The following is a 19,266-nucleotide window of genomic DNA, read 5'->3' as shown; positions in this document are numbered from 1 at the left end:
AATGCGTGTGTTGGGGAACGGTTCCTCGGAAGGGGATGTCACAGAACTGTTTCCTGACTTCCCGTAAAGTGACAAGTTTTTTGTTCACACGCTAAGCGCACGCACATGCCCTGTTGCGGGAAGAATGTTTCGTTCCCACAGATTTAATCCTCGCGAGTTGGAATTTGGCCTAATCGAGTGAATAATGGAACGTAATGTGACCTTCGTGTGTTCAGTCGCTGCTCACCGGGTCGAGACCATCAACTCACTCAACTTGAAAAACCCAGTAAAATCACAGGCAGTGGCTTAGACCCTGGAGTCAAGCCCAGCATCTCAGCAATGCCAGCTCAGTGGTCTGACCCTTGATAGATTCGGCCACCTCTGTTCAATTTCCTGTAGTCCAGCACTGTGGAGGCAGAGCCCCCACTCTTGGGTCAGTAGGTACGAGGTTGTTTTTCTACTGCAGAGGCCAAGCCGTGCCGCTATTGTCGCACACGATGGTGCACGTATGTACGTATGTTGAACTTCATGCCAACTGTGCTAATCGGAGTGTCTCGATAGCTTGGCGACGCTGTATCCTCGCCGATGTCAGACACTGAAAACACATTGTTCAACCACCCCTGTACCTGCCGCCTGGCCCCCGAGGCAGCTTGAGATGGTCTCGTGGGAGCCAACATACCGTGGTTTGGTCAGGGCTCAACACGGACAAAAGCTAGTGGAAACCCATACTCTTAGTTTTTTCGGTAAAGTCGCATAGGTAAAAAAATGAAATTCAAATTAATAAAAATAAAATAATAATTTTAATTTCATTTTTTTACCTACGTGACTTTACCGAAAAAAACTAAGAGTATGAATCCTTGCAGTCATGAAAGCTTCAAATCTAGAATTAGTGGAAAACCACCCATATGGCTCGGATGTGCCAGTGGAAAAGGGATACCACTGCCCCATATGGAAGAGGCCATCCTGCCGTGCGTCCCATCTCTCACATTCAAAGCTGGCTGGGTTACCAAGGCCGGATTTGAGAAGCACTGCTGTACAAAATGCAGGCTGCATCCACCCTGGTGCTCCCCTTGAGTCGACCAAGCATTCGCTCGTGTGTAATAATTTCTATTGCGACTTTCTCTTCTTCAACAGGGTGATGTAGGGAGCCCTGGCTTCAATGGACCACCTGGACAGAAAGGTTCCCCAGGAACTCCTGGCCTTCCCGGGCTTCCCGGCAATCCGGGTTCAAAGGGAGATTCCGGGCAGCCAGGATTCCCAGGTGATTTTGAGAGAAATCTGTCCGGTGCTTAGCAGGAGAGCGCCACTCGGTGGGGTAGTCAACAGTCGTTATCCTATAGACCAGCGGTTGGGAACCTATGGCTCGCGAGCCATATATGGCTTTTCCAGTGACGGCATATGGCTCCCAGACAATTTTAAGTTGAAAAAAAAAAATCGGTTTGGAACTGATTTTAAAATACTTGTGATATTGCTTAATAATACTGTGTCATTTTAAAGTAAACAGAAATTAGTTTTGAAGATAACATTTCTTGGGTCACGGGTCCCGTGACCAGAAGTCACATTAAAAGTAAGACATATTTAATTTATTATACGTTAAAAATACTATATGGCTCTCAATGAAATATATTTAGAAATATTTGGCTTTTATGGCTCTCCCAGTCAAAAAGGTTCCCGACCCCTGCTATAGACAGATTCTCACCCCCCCCTCTCCACCAAACAATGTGGTAACTCAGGTGAAGAACAGGTCTGAAGACGTCTGAAGACACTGTCTTTCCGACAGACCTGTTCTTCACCTGAGGACGGCTGCTTGCGTTGTGGCCAAAACGTCGTGAGAATTATTTTATTATGTTTTATTTTTTATATTTTATTATTTCCCTTCTACGTGACTTTACCGAAAGAACCAAGAAGATGAATCCCTGCAGTCACGAAAGCTTTAAATCGAAATTTAAATGTGGTAACTCCACCACAGGGTTGTTAACATGACATCAACGCTGACCCTCGGTGGACATTTGAGCAGAATATCCCCTGGAGTACAGTTCTCTGGTCACGGCACGTTCCGTAAAAACAATGCTAGGTAACGATGAGAATTGGCATTTATAGGGCACTTTAAATGCCTCAGCAACTCGAAGTTCCATGCATCACAGCTCATCTCAACCATTCTAAAGCTATCCTGCAGTCTAGCTGAGGGACCCACCAGTGGAAACTGTCCCTTTTGCGGCCCAAAGCACTGGGCATTATTATTCTACCAGTAGGGGGCGATGTTGAAATGTGGTTTTTTTTCACAATGAAGCAATCTTTTCAAAATTGGCAAATTTGGGCCATCATGCTGGCATACATGGCCTATAATCAGCAACAGATTGTATACGATGATTGCCAACAGTGGAGAGAACTGCTTTTGGAATTTCATGGATCCAACGACCTCTGTAAAGCGGTTAGATGGGAAGAAGAGATTAATGCTCCGCGTATCGTCTTGTGTGTATGAGTGTCTTTTTAATTTATCATTGGATTTATTTTTGTTTTACGTTTAGGCAACCCAGGGCTTCCAGGTTCTAAAGGTCAAGATGGATTTCCCGGAGGACCAGGCCGTCCCGGAGGCCCAGGCTTGCCAGGTAAACTCATCGCCGCGCCCTGTGACCCACTGTCACGGCTGTAGGCGCAGGCCTGCAATTTCTGGACAGAAGGCCATCTGCTGGAGGGAGCTTTCAGATGGCCTCCCTGGAGGATACTTATAGGCGTCTCTTCCACGTGTATGGGGATCGAGAGTTATACCCCCCTCGCACGTCCTGAATTTTCTCCAGGTACTCTGGCATCCTCCCACCTATATAAACACTCGTTTATGCATTTGGCCAAGCACCCCAATAGAAGACCGCGGGGCTTTGGGTAATCGTTGGCGCCGGTTTTGGCTGCCCTCTTGCTTGTCTGTGACTTCCCGCGCCTCTGTGTGAAATCTGCGCAAAATTACAAATTCTACAGGTTCAAAATGGCATTAAAGACTCTGCTGTAAAAACGTGTTTTTTAAATGTATATTCTTTATTTCAAAATTTATATTTTTTACAGTTTTTTAAAAAACACAAAGCCAGAGAGCAATGTGCTACTTGCCAATTGATTTGCAAGTAGGCCTGCCGCGGTCATTCCGAAATGCCTATTCTGGGTTTCAAAGTGTTGCAGCCGTTTTCTGTCTCGAAGGTGACAGAGAGAGACAGATTGGCGTTCAATGCCCCATGCCGCTGGAGCCTGCAGCCTGCAGCCCAGTCTGAATTAAAATGTGATAATTGCCGCCTGGTGTGTCACTAATTGTGCCGGGCGCAAACGTGGACGTCTGTAGGAGATGCAGGCCGTCCTGGATTGCCTGGCCCGTCGGGAGAGAAGGGATTTCCTGGAAAGGATGGTATTCCTGGCACGGCAGGACCTCGGGGAGACCCTGGTAAGCACCGGAGTTGTCGCACGTGGCACCACATCGTTGCAGCTCCGTGTTAATTTTTTTGTGCTTTCTGGCAGCGATTACAAGCATTTACACACCTCAACCCGAGCTATTAATACTCTGATACTTGAATTGCCTCTACTGTTCGCCTTTCGGCATTCTCTGGTCTGACACTGGTGAGACATGGCCATAAAGAAGGGTGTCTGGTGTAGGCCAATCAGTTTCAAAGACAATGCCATATATTATCAGAGCCTTACTCTTTGGTTCTTTTGGTAAAGTCACGTAGGTATAACATAACACAAGCGTGATGACGGATGCTTGTTTTGCGCCCGAAACGTCGTGATTTCTTTCATTTTATACCTACATGACTTTACCAAAAGAACCAAAGAGTATGGATTCCTGCAGTCACGAAATCTTAAAATCAAGATTTTTATCAGAGCCTGTTTGTTTGCATGTTTAGCCACAAGGTTGTGTGGTTAATGCAGACTTGATGCCTTGCAACAGATGTCTATTTGGTGTTTGAACATCTGAACACCTTTATTATTTGCCAGAAAGGGTAAAGCCTCTTCCTTTTTCATCGTATGTCTGCGTGTCGTGTGACTGGATGCGTAGCTCTAGAATTCGTCTCAATAGGTATCTATTTGGTGTTTGAACATCTTAACACCTCCTGTTTTATTGATCGAAAGAGTAAAGCCTATTCTTATTTTTAAGTATTTATACGCTGGCTCTGTCCGTTAATCTGTCACATGGGGGGGGCGGGGGGGGGACACTTTTAACGCTCGTCAAAGTGATCTGATCTGAACAAACTCGCAGAGTAAAGTCACATTACTATTCGGGATGTAGCCGAGAAAAATCTGCATAAGTTGATGAAAGGGGTTGCCCAAAACTGGAAGACACAATACACCAGAGATAAAAAAAAATTGAAAATATATGCAAACATGTTCTGTTACGACGGCTCCCTTTCGGCTTTCCGCACTGCTAGTCAAAGACTTCCGAAGACAAATGCATGTTGGAAACCGTCACACACAATCCATGCGCACGCCTGGTTTGTCCAAAACCGTTTTCTAAGCTTTGGGACATTCGGCTTCTCTCCCCTCTACGAACAGCAAAGTGTCGCTTTGTCACTTGGACCGTAGGACACTCCTCTTGAAGGAACGTGTATTCTTAAATTGAGTTCTCGCTGAGAAAATCACAGCAAAAATCTGCCAAACTCTCCCGGCTGCATGGAGAGAGAAGTGAATTACATGCAGGGAGGTGGAATGGTTTCTCCCAGTCCTTTTTTGTTGTTGTTGTTGAACAAGAGCCCGTTACAAAGCACCAGCGGTAGGGCAAAGGCGTACGGGATATTCCGCGGACAACAAGCCCGAGGCCAGTTCAAGTTCAAGTTCATGTATTAGGTATAGCCCTGTGAGCCATTCGGCTCTTGAATCGGGTGCAACCGCAACAAACAAAAAACAAACACATGAACAAGAAAACATCTTAAAGTGAATATGTGACTAAGTGCAAACAGAAAATCTAAGAAAAGACAGCAAAATATTGCAGAAAAAACACTGTACACCAACGCTGTGTGCAAAAATCCCAGTGGGATGCAAGTGAAACAACAACAACAACAGTTGTCCACTGGGTAAGGGAAGGGCGATTGGGCTCACTGCCCCACTCACATAGGTGGAGCGATCAGTAAGGTGGTATTTCTATGGGGGGTGGGGGGGGTTTGTCCCAGTCCTTTATATCTGCATATAAAAAAGCAGAGGTGGGCCGGGTGGCTGAGAAGTCGGAGAAGCGCTGAGTTGGCACCACTGAAACCCTGGGTTTGAATCCAGGTTTCAGCTGCCTGTGTCTAACCCGGATTCCTAAGTGTAGTGAGTTGTTGAACCCAGTCTGGTCACCAACAACTGTGCAAAGTTCACCATCAAGAGTAGGCGTGGTACTTGAAACTTCATTAGGCTACATTTTCCACGTATGCATAGAGCGATTCGCACCCACCAGAGCAATGTGAAATTTCCGCCACTGGCTCAGGACTTTGAAGAGGAGAATAATCCCGCCTTGGGCTGGCACGCGACAAACCGGGACGACCGCTGTGTGCCGCGCCTCTTTGAGGTCGCGATCGAACAGCAATTTGTCCATTTGGCGAACTTTGTGCACGGGACGAGAAACCAAAAAGCTAAATGACCCACTTAGATTTTCCCGGTGGATGATAAAATACAAAGAATCGCATGATTAATGGCGCGGCTTCCAGCCCGTTAAACCTTCACAACCGCTCGCCCGCTGCGTAGCTTCCTGCGCGCGTGCCCAGAGTGCGTTTTGCGCGCGCGCTGTGGCAGCGCGTCCGCGATCGCCGTCGTAAATAATAACCCACTTCGTTTTCCTTTCCCAGGTCCGCCTGGCAGGGGAGCTCCAGGTCCCCCGGGGAACCCCGGCTTCCCAGGTATGGTGCATAGCCGGAAATCCAATCCCGCTCAGTGCAGGGCTGAACGCTAATTGCTGCGGAATTTATAGGAACAGTCAAATATTATTGCTGCGTGCCTTAAGCGATAATTTTGTAAATTTCCAACATCTGTTTTTTTTTTTAGACCGGTGCTGATCCATTATATATTTTTTTTAAATGTGATGGACTTGCTATACATGTATAAACAATCATAATGCGAATTCATCCTAGTGATTAAGTTTCTTCAATCACGACAGCTTACTATTTAAAATATATAACTATTATGGATAATATATATTTTTAAACAATAGCCCAGTACAGAGCACGAATGGCGGGGAGAGGGGGTAGAGACATTCAGCGGATGACAACGCCCCAATACTACAACACATCACCGTCAGCCTTCATCCACTGCTGGATGAAGGCCTCCGCGCAGGCTGTCGCCACCCCTTATCGGTTTTGCGGTTGTAACCAGCCGTCTAGCTTCTGCACGTGAGCAAATCCAGTCGCTCAGTCTCCACGGTGGACGTACTCCATCGGGGGGGCGCGCTCCCTCCCCTGGCTGCCGCTCCGCCCTTAGTCTCGCCCACCGGCCCAACGCGGTCGCATTTCAACGCGGCGTTGATTACAAATTGCGGAATCGTAGTGCAGTGCCGCCCGTGACCCCTTGTTGTTGTTGTCTCGTCTACATCTAGGTATAAAGGGAGACCCGGGCCGTCCCGGTGTGGGCGGGGTCCCTGGCTTCAGTGGCGCAAAGGGCGACCCTGGAGAAAAGGGGCCCATGGGCATCGATGGACCCCCGGGTTCTCCTGGTCCTCCCGGGCGAACTGTAGAAGGGGTCAAGGGCAACTCGGGTCTCCCTGGACTTCCAGGCCTCCCAGGTGAGGTCTCGGTGACCGCACTCTCACACCCGCGACGCTACACCGTGAAAACCTGACCCGCCGTGACCCTCCTGAAAATGGAAGCCGAGAGACTCGGCGAGGCTTTGCACGCGCGTACGAGCGTAGTGGCAACAAAGCAAATGGCGACATGGCGCGTCTGTGTTTGTGTTCTTACAGGAAACCCTGGCTTCCCAGGCCAGCCTGGGTCCCCCGGGATTGGCGGAATCAAGGGGGAGCGTGGCAACCCAGGACTCCCCGGAAATTCGGGCTCGTCCGGCTTGAAGGGGGAGAGTGGCTTTCCTGGACAACCCGTGAGCTCACGCCCTCGTACCGTCTTCCTCCGGCCTTGCTTCCCTTCAGTTTCTCGTCGTTGTGTAGCCTCCCCAATGTTCTGTATCCTTGTTGGTGCTACTTGTGTTGTGTCGCGAGACGAAGTATCACGACGCAACGCCCGATCCACAAATAGGAAGGACACGTCACCACAGCGGTACCACTCCGTTGCTCCTGTTGTCCGGCTTGACCACGTGAATGTGAAATTGTCGTCATTGCTCTGCGTCTACATCGACAGCCGTACGAAAGACGCAGATGAGACGAAGTTTCCACTCGAATCTTTCACAGAGCAGCTGGAGAACTTCCCGAGAACAGCCCGTAAACTTGTTTACCCAGGAAAGCCTGATTCTCAGGATGGTTGTTATTTCTCCCCCACCCACCCACGCTAAGCAACGTCCTGCTAGATTTTTTTCCCAGTAGGTGGCGACAGTCGCTACTTTTGCCAAAGTAACCACTTCTGAAATTCGTTCACGTGACCTCTGGTCCACACGTTCAGGGGAAGCACTTTCACACCCATTCTGCCACTGAGAGTAATATTTGACGCACGGCATCTTCTTGGTTCTTTCGGCAAAGTCACGTAGAATGGAAATAATAAAATAATAAAAATTAAACAGAATAAAATAATTCTCACGACGTTTCGGCCACAACGCAAGCAGCCGTCCTCAGGTGGAAAACAGGTCTGTCGAGAAGACAGAGTCTGAATGACACATCCCAGGCTTGGAGCGTCAAAATAATTATTTTGTCAAGGTGCTCTTCCCCCTTCCATCCCAGCTTGTGGCCGAAACGTCGTGAGAATTATTTTATTATGTTTTATTTTTATTATTTTATTATTTCCATTCTACATGATTTTACCGACAGAACCAAGAAGATGAATCCCTGCAGTCACGAAAGCTTTAAATCGAAATTTAGTTTTGTTTTATTTGTAGTTTTTGTTCGTGATTTGCTTACCTTTCCTATACTTTGCACTCCTATCGTGTTTTTGTATTGTTTTGTTGTTGTAATGTTCTTACATGCCCCTACTGGACGTCTGCGAAAAAGAGCTTTACAGCTCATCGTATTTTTCCAGTAAAAATAAACATTCTGATTCTGTTTCAGGGCAGCTTGGGGCGGCCAGGGTTCGATGGCCCCAAGGGCGACCCGGGTCCTCAGGGTCCCCCGGGATTCCCTGGTGAGTTCTCCCTCGCTGCCGCCACGCTCGGGTTACCAACTCTGAGTTTAGAATGAGATGGAGCGGGTCATGGGAAAGAGACGACGAATATCTCATGGCACCATAAGAGGTGGGAGAGGTACAGGTTACAGCATGGTCTTGAGAGGTAAATTTATTGCACAATGGACATGAGGCAGCACTTTAATGTTTTAATGTTATGAGAAGACAGATATCCCAGGACATCAGCTACCTTAAAAAGATGGTGATGATGATAATCCTAGGAAGCCCAGGAGAGGTGGCAACCCTACACTGCACAGATCTCACGATTCTCGCTGTTCCTTCAGAGCAATACGTTTCTTTAATCAACGATGCTCAACACGGGCACAGAGGCTAGACAGCGCTGAGCGGCCAGAATCTGAGAGAGCACTTTGGAAGGTGCAGGTGATATGAACTCGTAGAATTCTCGCATTGCGCAAGGTTATAGAAACTTTGCCCCTGATGACCAAATCACCCAGATTTCAGCATTAAATTAGTACGATGCGCCTTGTGTAAACATTGGTACTGGGGAGACAATGGCGACTGGGCGTGGTGCTGGTCACACGACACCCTGATGGGCCATGCCGGCCTCATCACCTCGCAGTACTTGTCCCAACAGTCTACGTGGTGATGGGGGGGGGGGTGCTTCCGTTTCTCTCTCTGTGTACTGCGTGGCCTGACCAGTTTTCATTCTGTCTTGCAGGTATGAAGGGCTCTTCTGGCCTCCCAGGCATCAACGGGGGCTCAGGAGAGAGGGGCTTCCCTGGGCCACCAGGTGAGAGGTTTCTACCACCCCCCCCGCCACCACCCCAAAAATAATGATACATCCATCGCAACGCGGTACCGCACGATTTACTTTGCCTGTTGTTTCACACGGCTACCGCGGACACTCCCAAGTCGTGCACTGAAGAGGAATCGCGCGGCACGACCACGCTTCAGAAGTTCTACATACACACATACACCACCACCATCACTGCCGCCGCCTGCAACCTCCGCTGTTCCTCGCCTAGGTCCTGAAGGTCCTCCCGGCCCCCGGAGCCCCGTCTCGTACGTGAAGGGAGACCAGGGCCCGTCGGGCAACCCCGGTCTGCCCGGCCCACGTGGTCCTCCAGGCCAGCCCGGCCAGCCCGGACTGCCAGGTGAGTCCTCTGCCCGGCCACTTGAGTCGGTCGAGATAGGGGGTGGTTTTGGTGGGGGTGGGGGAGGGGGTCACTTGTAATTGTTTCTTTTTGACAGGGCCCCTGCCCCCTTCACTTCAGAAGTTCAGGAGTGTGTTCGCCGAGTGAAGTTCCTTGAGCTCTACGGCCATTTTGAAAGGGCGACTCATCGCAAGCATTTGAAAAGGGCACCCCTAGTGGCAACTGTCTCTGTGGGCAAGTTGTGATGAGTTTTTCCCAGTCGAGAGCGGCGATTGCTGTGCGTGATCTCTAGTGAATGATTTTAAGGGCAATATTTAAAATATGGAAAGTTTGGACCACTTGTCACCTCCTGACAAGTGATATTTTTGTTTCCCCATCATTCTCAGGTTCTTCCGGTCAGTCGGGAGGACCAGGTGAGGACGGCCTTCCCGGAAGTGATGGGCCGTCTGGAAGGAAGGGCCAGACTGGGCCGTCTGGTCGCACAGGTGAGACTCGGCTGCACCGCAATGTTCCTGTATTTATTGTTGTTGTTGTTGCTACTGCTCAGATTTGCATAACTGATGCTTTGTTTTTAACCTGCACCATTTTTAAACCAATTATTTGTACGTTTTGGTCTTCGTGCTGTTCTTATAGGACAAGGCGTTGCTGTGTTTCACAGACGCAATCTGCGGTCATTTCAATAGCAGGATGCGGCGTTGCCCCAATTTATTAATTTGCGGGTACATTATTAAAACGTGAAAATGTTCAACCACGACGCCAGAATACAGTGGCCTGCTCTTTCCAAATCACGTCACTGGATCTTTAATTCCGTCTGCGTTAACTAGCGGATGGATTAACCAGGGTGGTGGCCTACCAAACATGAACCACGGACATATAAATGTGTCGTGAAACCCACCACCCGACACAGCCTTATTAGTAAGGTTTGTCACGTAAACAACACGCGCCATTTAGTTACTACTTTAGCACACCAGTGCGTTGGAGATGAAACCCACAACATTCACAATTTTTGAGTGCGACGTTTCGCTGGTGATTACAACAACAGCCTCATCAGGCGATAGCCAGAATTGTGATGAAGTCCTCCTGTTTCGGTCTTAAATAGAGGGAGTGACGGTGATGTCATCATTATGGGCCTATTACGGTGCTAAGACCAGAGGGGCGTTAGCGTAGTCATAAATGTTAATGTGTCTGACGTTGTCCCAAAAGGACGTTTTCCATATCCGGTTGAAATAAAGTTCACTACTTGACTTCTAATATATGCTCGCCACAATCACCACCACCACTCGCCTTCGATTAGCTTCCCGCACCTCCGATTAGCAGGGTTGGCGATGCACGGTGCGAAAGAAGTTCAACGTACACACGTGCACACTGTTCATTCATTTGTTTCCGTTTTAATGAGGTCAACAAAAAGAAAATAAAACAAAACATAATATATCACGATCTTTCGATCGCAACACAAGCGGTCCAACCGAGTTCGATTCCTGCTCACGCCCATAATTAACGGCATATACCAGAGCCGATCCTGGGCCTCCCCGAGGTCGACTCAGCCTTCAAAATGAGTACCTGGTGCGGTGGAATTTTTGAGAGATGCGGTGGTGCTGGCCACACCACTCCATTGCGTGTCGTCATGCCATTGCTACTCGCCAATGGAACTTTTGCCCAACAAACAGTCTGTTCTGGGGCGCCACGGTGGCGTGATGTCAACCACCTCGCCTTGTTGAGTGCAGCAGCACGGCTGACGTCGAAACGGTCAGGCTGCTCGTCCGAGTCCTCGAGATGGACAGAGAGCGGATCGATAGAGCGAGGAACGGCGAGGAACGATCGTCGCTAACGGCCGCGCGTCGCTCGTTTCAGGCGAGCGAGGATTCCCAGGCCCGCAGGGCACTGACGGAATTCCCGGAATCCCGGGACAGCCCGGCCCTCCCTCCATGCCGCACGGGTTCATGGTGACGCGCCACAGCCAGTCGGTGGAGGTGCCCACGTGCCCGTCGGGCCTCGTCAAGCTGTACGACGGCTACTCGCTGCTGTACGTGCAGGGCAACGAACGCTCACACGGCCAGGACCTCGGTAAGTCGTGGACGTCGTCAACGTCGTCAACAGCGTCGGGGATCGCCTCCCCTGGCCTTTGGTCATGAACTTCCTCACTTAAGTTCGTCTTCCCTCACCTTCCCGCATAAAAGTGCACACGCACCGCCTCGCTCGCGGTCCCCAATGGGTAAGGCAGCAGCGAGAGCCCAGTGTCACCCCTTCCTCTCAACTCAGGAGAACAGCGTTTAGGACTTACCAGAGGTCGCAAACGGGTTTTGATTCCTTACCCGTACCCACATCCGGCCACACCAGGGTCGCAAACGGGTACCCGTACCCGGCTGGGTACGGGTACGGGTAGCCGGGTATCGGGTAGGGTACGGGTATCGGGTACCCGGTTGCGACCTCTGGGACTTACCGTCCCCCCACGTCACAGTTTGTGCTCTGGGCTTCCACTGCAAGAATCACCTCGTGGTCTCCATCGTGAACTCTGCTTCTCTTCTTTCGTCGGTTAACTCTACTCCGATATGTCCGTTAACTCTACTGCACCGTGTCAGTTAACTCTACTGCACCACGCCAGTTAACTCTACTGCACCGTGTCAGTTAACTCTACTGCACCATGTCAGTTAACTCTACTGCACCATGTCAGTTAACTCTATTGCACCGTGTCAGTTAACTCTACTACACCGTGTCAGTTAACTCTACTGCACCGTGTCAGTTAACTCTACTGCACCGTGTCAGTTAACTCCACTGCACCGTGTCAGTTAACTCCACTGCACCGTGTCAGTTAACTCTACTGCACCGTGTCAGTTAACTCTACTGCACCGTGTCAGTTAACTCCACTGCACCGTGTCAGTTAACTCTACTGCACCGTGTCAGTTAACTCCACTGCACCGTGTCAGTTAACTCCACTGCACCGTGTCAGTTAACTCTACTGCACCGTGTCAGTTAACTCTACTGCACCGTGTCAGTTAACTCCACTGCACCGTGTCAGTTAACTCCACTGCACCGTGTCAGTTAACTCTACTGCACCGTGTCAGTTAACTCCACTGCACCGTGTCAGTTAACTCCACTGCACCACGTCAGTTAACTCTACTGCACCACGTCAGTTAACTCTACTGCACCGTGTCAGTTAACTCTACTACACCGTGCCAATTAACTCTACTGCACCGTGCCAGTTAACTCTACTGCACCGTGTCAGTTAACTCTACTGCACCATGTCAGTTAACTCTACTGCACCGTGTCAGTTAATTCTACTGCACCGTGCCAGTTAACTCTACTGCACCGTGTCAGTTAACTCTACTGCACCGTGTCAGTTAACTCTACTGCACCGTGTCAGTTAACTCTACTGCACCGTGTCAGTTAACTCTACTGCACCATGTCAGTTAACTCTACTGCACCGTGTCAGTTAACTCTACTGCACCGTGTTAGTTAACTCTACTGCACCGTGTCAGTTAACTCTACTGCACCGTGTCAGTTAACTCTACTGCACCGTGTCAGTTAACTCTACTGCACCGTGTCAGTTAACTCTACTGCACCGTGCCAGTTAACTCTACTGCACCGTGTCAGTTAACTCTACTGCACCGTGTCAGTTAACTCTACTGCACCGTGCAATTTAACTCTACTGCACCGTGTCAGTTAACTCTACTGCACCGTGTCAGTTAACTCTACTGCACCGTGTCAGTTAACTCCACTGCACCGTGTCAGTTAACTCTACTGCACCGTGTCAGTTAACTCTACTGCACCGTGCCATTTAACTCTACTGCACCGTGTCAGTTAACTCTACTGCACCGTGTCAGTTAACGCTACTGCACCGTGTCAGTTAACTCCACTGCACCGTGTCAGTTAACTCTACTGCACCGTGTCAGTTAACTCTACTACACCGTGTCAGTTAACTCTACTGCACCGTGTCAGTTAACTCTACTGCACCGTGTCAGTTAACTCCACTGCACCGTGTCAGTTAACTCTACTGCACCGTGTCAGTTAACTCCACTGCACCATGTCAGTTAACTCCACTGCACCGTGTCAGTTAACTCTACTGCACCGTGTCAGTTAGCTCTACTGCACCGTGTCAGTTAACTCCACTGCACCGTGTCAGTTAACTCTACTGCACCGCGCCAGTTAACTCTACTGCACCGTGTCAGTTAACTCTACTGCACCGTGTCAGTTAACTCTACTGCACCATGTCAGTTAACTCTACTGCACCGTGTCAGTTAACTCTACTGCACCGTGTCAGTTAACTCTACTACACCGTGTCAGTTAACTCTACTGCACCGTGTCAGTTAATTCTACTACACCGTGTCAGTTAACTCTACTGCACCGTGTCAGTTAACTCTACTGCACCGTGTCAGTTAACTCTACTACACAGTGTCAGTTAACTCTACTGCACCGTGTCAGTTAACTCTACTGCACCGTGTCAGTTAACTCTACTGCACCGTGCCAGTTAACTCTACTGCACCGTGTCAGTTAACTCTACTGCACCGTGCCATTTAACTCTACTGCACCGTGTCAGTTAACTCTACTGCACCGTGCCATTTAACTCTACTGCACCGTGTCAGTTAACTCTACTGCACCGTGTCAGTTAACTCTACTGCACCATGTCAGTTAACTCCACTGCACTGTGTCAGTTACCTCTACTGCACCGTGTCAGTTAACTCTACTGCACCGTGCCATTTAACTCTACTGCACCATGTCAGTTAACTCTACTGCACCGTGTCAGTTAACTCTACTGCACCGTGTCAGTTAACTCCACTGCACCGTGTCAGTTAACTCTACTGCACCATGTCAGTTAACTCAACTACACCGTGTCAGTTAACTCTACTGCACCGTGTCAGTTAACTCTACTGCACCGTGTCAGTTAACTCCACTGCACCGTGTCAGTTAACTCTACTGCACCGTGTCAGTTAACTCCACTGCACCGTGTCAGTTAACTCCACTGCACCGTGTCAGTTAAGTCTACTGCACCGTGTCAGTTAACTCTACTGCACCGTGCCATTTAACTCTACTGCACCGTGTCAGTTAACTCTACTGCACCGTGTCAGTTAACTCTACTGCACCGTGTCAGTTAACTCCACTGCACCGTGTCAGTTAACTCTACTGCACCGTGTCAGTTAACTCTACTACACCGTGTCAGTTAACTCTACTGCACCGTGTCAGTTAACTCTACTGCACCGTGTCAGTTAACTCCACTGCACCGTGTCAGTTAACTCTACTGCACCGTGTCAGTTAACTCCACTGCACCGTGTCAGTTAACTCCACTGCACCGTGTCAGTTAACTCTACTGCACCGTGTCAGTTAGCTCTACTGCACCGTGTCAGTTAACTACACTGCACCGTGTCAGTTAACTCTACTGCACCGCGCCAGTTAACTCTACTGCACTGTGTCAGTTAACTCTACTGCACCGTGTCAGTTAACTCTACTGCACCATGTCAGTTAACTCTACTGCACCGTGTCAGTTAACTCTACTGCACCGTGTCAGTTAACTCTACTACACCGTGTCAGTTAACTTTACTGCACCGTGTCAGTTAATTCTACTACACCGTGTCAGTTAACTCTACTGCACCGTGTCAGTTAACTCTACTGCACCGTGTCAGTTAACTCTACTACACAGTGTCAGTTAACTCTACTGCACCGTGTCAGTTAACTCTACTGCACCGTGTCAGTTAACTCTACTGCACCGTGTCAGTTAACTCTACTACACAGTGTCAGTTAACTCTACTGCACCGTGTCAGTTAACTCTACTGCACCGTGTCAGTTAACTCTACTGCACCGTGTCAGTTAACTCTACTGCACCGTGTCAGTTAACTCTACTGCACCGTGTCAGTTAACTCTACTGCACCGTGCCAGTTAACTCTACTGCACCGTGTCAGTTAACTCTACTGCACCGTGCCATTTAACTCTACTGCACCGTGTCAGTTAACTCTACTGCACCGTGCCATTTAACTCTACTGCACCGTGTCAGTTAACTCTACTGCACCGTGTCAGTTAACTCCACTGCACTGTGTCAGTTAACTCTACTGCACCGTGTCAGTTAACTCTACTGCACCGTGCCATTTAACTCTACTGCACCATGTCAGTTAACTCTACTGCACCGTGTCAGTTAACTCTACTGCACCGTGTCAGTTAACTCCACTGCACCGTGTCAGTTAACTCTACTGCACCATGTCAGTTAACTCTACTACACCGTGTCAGTTAACTCTACTGCACCGTGTCAGTTAACTCTACTGCACCGTGTCAGTTAACTCCACTGCACCGTGTCAGTTAACTCTACTGCACCGTGTCAGTTAACTCCACTGCACCGTGTCAGTTAACTCCACTGCACCGTGTCAGTTAACTCTACTGCACCGTGTCAGTTAACTCTACTGCACCGTGTCAGTTAACTCCACTGCACCGTGTCAGTTAACTCTACTGCACCGCGCCAGTTAACTCTACTGCACCGTGTCAGTTAACTCTACTGCACCGTGTCAGTTAACTCTACTGCACCATGTCAGTTAACTCTACTGCACCGTGTCAGTTAACTCTACTGCACCGTGTCAGTTAACTCTACTACACCGTGTCAGTTAACTCTACTGCACCGTGTCAGTTAATTCTACTACACCGTGTCAGTTAACTCTACTGCACCGTGTCAGTTAACTCTACTGCACCGTGCCAGTTAACTGTACTGCACCGTGTCAGGTAACTCTACTGCACAGTGTCAGTTAACTCTACTGCACCGTGTCAGTTAACTCTACTGCACCGTGTCAGTTAACTCTACTGCACCGTGTCAGTTAACTCTACTGCACCACATCAGTTAACTCTACTGCACCACGTCAGTTAACTCTACTGCACCACGTCAGTTAACTCTACTGCACAGTGTCAGTTAACTCTACTGCACCGTGTCAGTTAACTCTACTGCACCATGTCAGTTAAATCTACTCCACCACGTCAGTTAACTCTACTGCACCGCGTCAGTTAACTCTACTGCACCGTGTCAGTTAACTCTACTGCACCGTGTCAGTTAACTTTACTACACCGTGTCAGTTAACTCTACTGCACCGTGTCAGTTAACTCTACTGCACCGTGTCAGTTAACTCCACTGCACCGTGTCAGTTAACTCTACTGCACCGTGTCAGTTAACTCCACTGCACCGTGTCAGTTAACTCCACTGCACCGTGTCAGTTAACTCTACTGCACCGTGTCAGTTAACTCTACTGCACCGTGTCAGTTAACTCCACTGCACCGTGTCAGTTAACTCCACTGCACCGTGTCAGTTAACTCTACTGCACCGTGTCAGTTAACTCTACTGCACCGTGTCAGTTAACTCCACTGCACCGTGTCAGTTAACTCCACTGCACCGTGTCAGTTAACTCCACTGCACCGTGTCAGTTAACTCTACTGCACCGTGTCAGTTAACTCCACTGCACTGTGTCAGTTAACTCTACTGTACCGCACCAGTTAACTCTACTACACCGTGTCAGTTAACTCTACTACACCGTGTCAGTTAACTCTACTGCACCAAGCCAGTTAACTCTACTGCACCGTGTCAGTTAACTCTACTGCACCGTGTCAGTTAACTCTACTGCACCGCGCCAGTTAACTCTACTGCACCGTGTCAGTTGACTCTACTGCACCGTGTCAGTTAACTCTACTGCACCGTGTCAGTTAACTCTACTACACCGTGTCAGTTAACTCTACTGCACCGTGTCAGTTAATTCTACTACACCGTGTCAGTTAACTCTACTGCACCGTGTCAGTTAACTCTACTGCACCGTGTCAGTTAACTCTACTACACAGTGTCAGTTAACTCTACTGCACCGTGTCAGTTAACTCTACTGCACCGTGTCAGTTAACTCTACTGCACCGTGTCAGTTAACTCTACTGCACCGTGTCAATTAACTCTACTGCACCGCATCAGTTAACTCTACTACACCGTGTCAGTTAACTCTACTGCACCGTGTCAGTTAACTCTACTTCACCGTGCCAGTAAACTCTACTGCACCGTGTCAGTTAACTCTACTGCACAGTGTCAGTTAACTCTACTGCACCGTGTCAGTTAACTCTACTGCACCGTGTCAGTTAACTCTACTGCACCGTGTCAGTTAACTCTACTGCACCGTGTCAGTTAACTCTACTGCACTGTGTCAGTTAACTCTACTGCACCGTGTCAGTTAACTCTACTGCACCGTGCCAGTTAACTCTACTGCACCGTGTCAGTTAACTCTACTGCACCGTGCCAGTTAACTCTACTGCACAGTGTCAGTTAACTCTACTGCACCACGTCAGTTAACTCTACTGCACCACATCAGTTAGCTGTACTGCACCGTGTCAGTTAACTCTACTGCACCGTGTCAGTTAACTCTACTGCACCACGTCAGATAACTCTACTGCACCGTATCAGTTAACTCTACTGCACCGTGTCAGTTAACTCTACTGCACCACGTCAGTTAACTCTACTGCACCACGTCAGTTAACTCTACTGCACTACGTCAGTTAACTCTACTGCACCACGTCAGTTAACTCTACTGCACCACGTCAGTTAACTCTACTGCACTGTGTCAGTTAACTCTACTGCACCATGCCATTTAACTCTACTGCACCGTGTCAGTTAACTCTACTGCACCGAGTCAGTTAACTCTACTGCACCGTGTCAGTTAACTCTACTACACCACGTCAGTTAACTCTACTGCACCACGTCAGTTAACTCTACTGCACTACGTCAGTTAACTCTACTGCACCACGTCAGTTAACTCTACTGCACCACGTCAGTTAACTCTACTGCACTGTCTCAGTTAACTCTACTGCACCGTGCCATTTAACTCTACTGCACTGTGTCAGTTAACTCTACTGCACCGTGTCAGTTAACTCTACTGCACCGCGCCAGTTAACTCTACTGCACCGTGTCAGTTAACTCTACTGCACCGTGTCAGTCAACTCTACTGCACCATGTCAGTTAACTCTACTGCACCGTGTCAGTTAACTCCACTGCACCGTGTCAGTTAACTCTACTGCACCGTGTCAGTTAACTCTACTACACAGTGTCAGTTAACTCCACTGCACCGTGTCAGTTAACTCTACTGCACCGCGCCAGTTAACTCTACTGCACCGTGTCAGTTAACTCTACTGCACCGTGTCAGTTAAATCTACTGCACCGCATCAGTTAACTCTACTGCACCGTGTCAGTTAACTCTACTGCACCGTGTCAGTTAACTCTACTACACCGTGTCAGTTAACTCTACTGCACCGTGTCAGTTAATTCTACTGCACAGTGTCAGTTAACTCTACTGCACCGTGTCAGTTAACTCTACTGCACCGTGTCAGTTAACTCTACTACACAGTGTCAGTTAACTCTACTGCACCGTGTCAGTTAACTCTACTGCACCGTGTCAGTTAACTCTACTGCACCGTGCCAGTTAACTCTACTGCACCGTGTCAGTTAACTCTACTGCACCGTGCCATTTAACTCTACTGCACCGTGCCATTTAACTCCACTGCACCGTGTCAGTTAACTCCACTGCACCGTGTCAGTTAACTCTACTGCACCGTGTCAGTTAACTCTACTGCACCGTGTCTGTTAACTCTACTGCACCACGTCAGTTAACTCTACTGCACCGTGTCAGTTAACTCTACTGCACCGTGTCAGTTAACTCTACTGCACCGTGTCTGTTAACTCTACTGCACCACGTCAGTTAACTCTACTGCACCGTGTCAGTTAACTCTACTACACCGTGTCAGTTAACTCTACTGCACCGTGTCAGTTAACTCTACTGCACCGTGTCAGTTAACTCCACTGCACCGTGTCAGTTAACTCTACTGCACCGTGTCAGTTAACTCTACTACACCGTGTCAGTTAACTCTACTGCACCGTGTCAGTTAATTCTACTACACCGTGTCAGTTAACTCTACTGCACCGT

The 19,266-nt window shown here is 48.8% G+C and overlaps 1 protein-coding gene across 1 annotated transcript in view; it reads left to right on the top strand.

The window, feature by feature from the left end:
• The window catches only part of LOC144947047 (uncharacterized), a 143,297-nt gene that overhangs the window by 108,997 nt on the left and 15,034 nt on the right, over positions 1-19,266 (top strand). Inside the window, exons 38-48 of the mRNA XM_078876192.1 lie at positions 1,114-1,240; positions 2,508-2,588; positions 3,305-3,403; positions 5,775-5,825; positions 6,518-6,703; positions 6,881-7,014; positions 8,129-8,201; positions 8,920-8,991; positions 9,227-9,355; positions 9,742-9,840; positions 11,207-11,419. Of these exons, the coding sequence (XP_078732318.1) occupies positions 1,114-1,240; positions 2,508-2,588; positions 3,305-3,403; positions 5,775-5,825; positions 6,518-6,703; positions 6,881-7,014; positions 8,129-8,201; positions 8,920-8,991; positions 9,227-9,355; positions 9,742-9,840; positions 11,207-11,419 (1,264 nt within the window). The remainder of the gene's footprint in view (positions 1-1,113; positions 1,241-2,507; positions 2,589-3,304; positions 3,404-5,774; positions 5,826-6,517; positions 6,704-6,880; positions 7,015-8,128; positions 8,202-8,919; positions 8,992-9,226; positions 9,356-9,741; positions 9,841-11,206; positions 11,420-19,266) is intronic.

The sequence above is a fragment of the Lampetra fluviatilis genome, chromosome 43 (genome assembly GCF_964198595.1).
Source record: "Lampetra fluviatilis chromosome 43, kcLamFluv1.1, whole genome shotgun sequence".
Taxonomy (NCBI): domain Eukaryota; kingdom Metazoa; phylum Chordata; class Hyperoartia; order Petromyzontiformes; family Petromyzontidae; genus Lampetra; species Lampetra fluviatilis.
The sequence above is the reverse complement of the archived record's forward strand: the minus strand, read 5'-3'. Positions and strand labels throughout refer to the sequence as shown.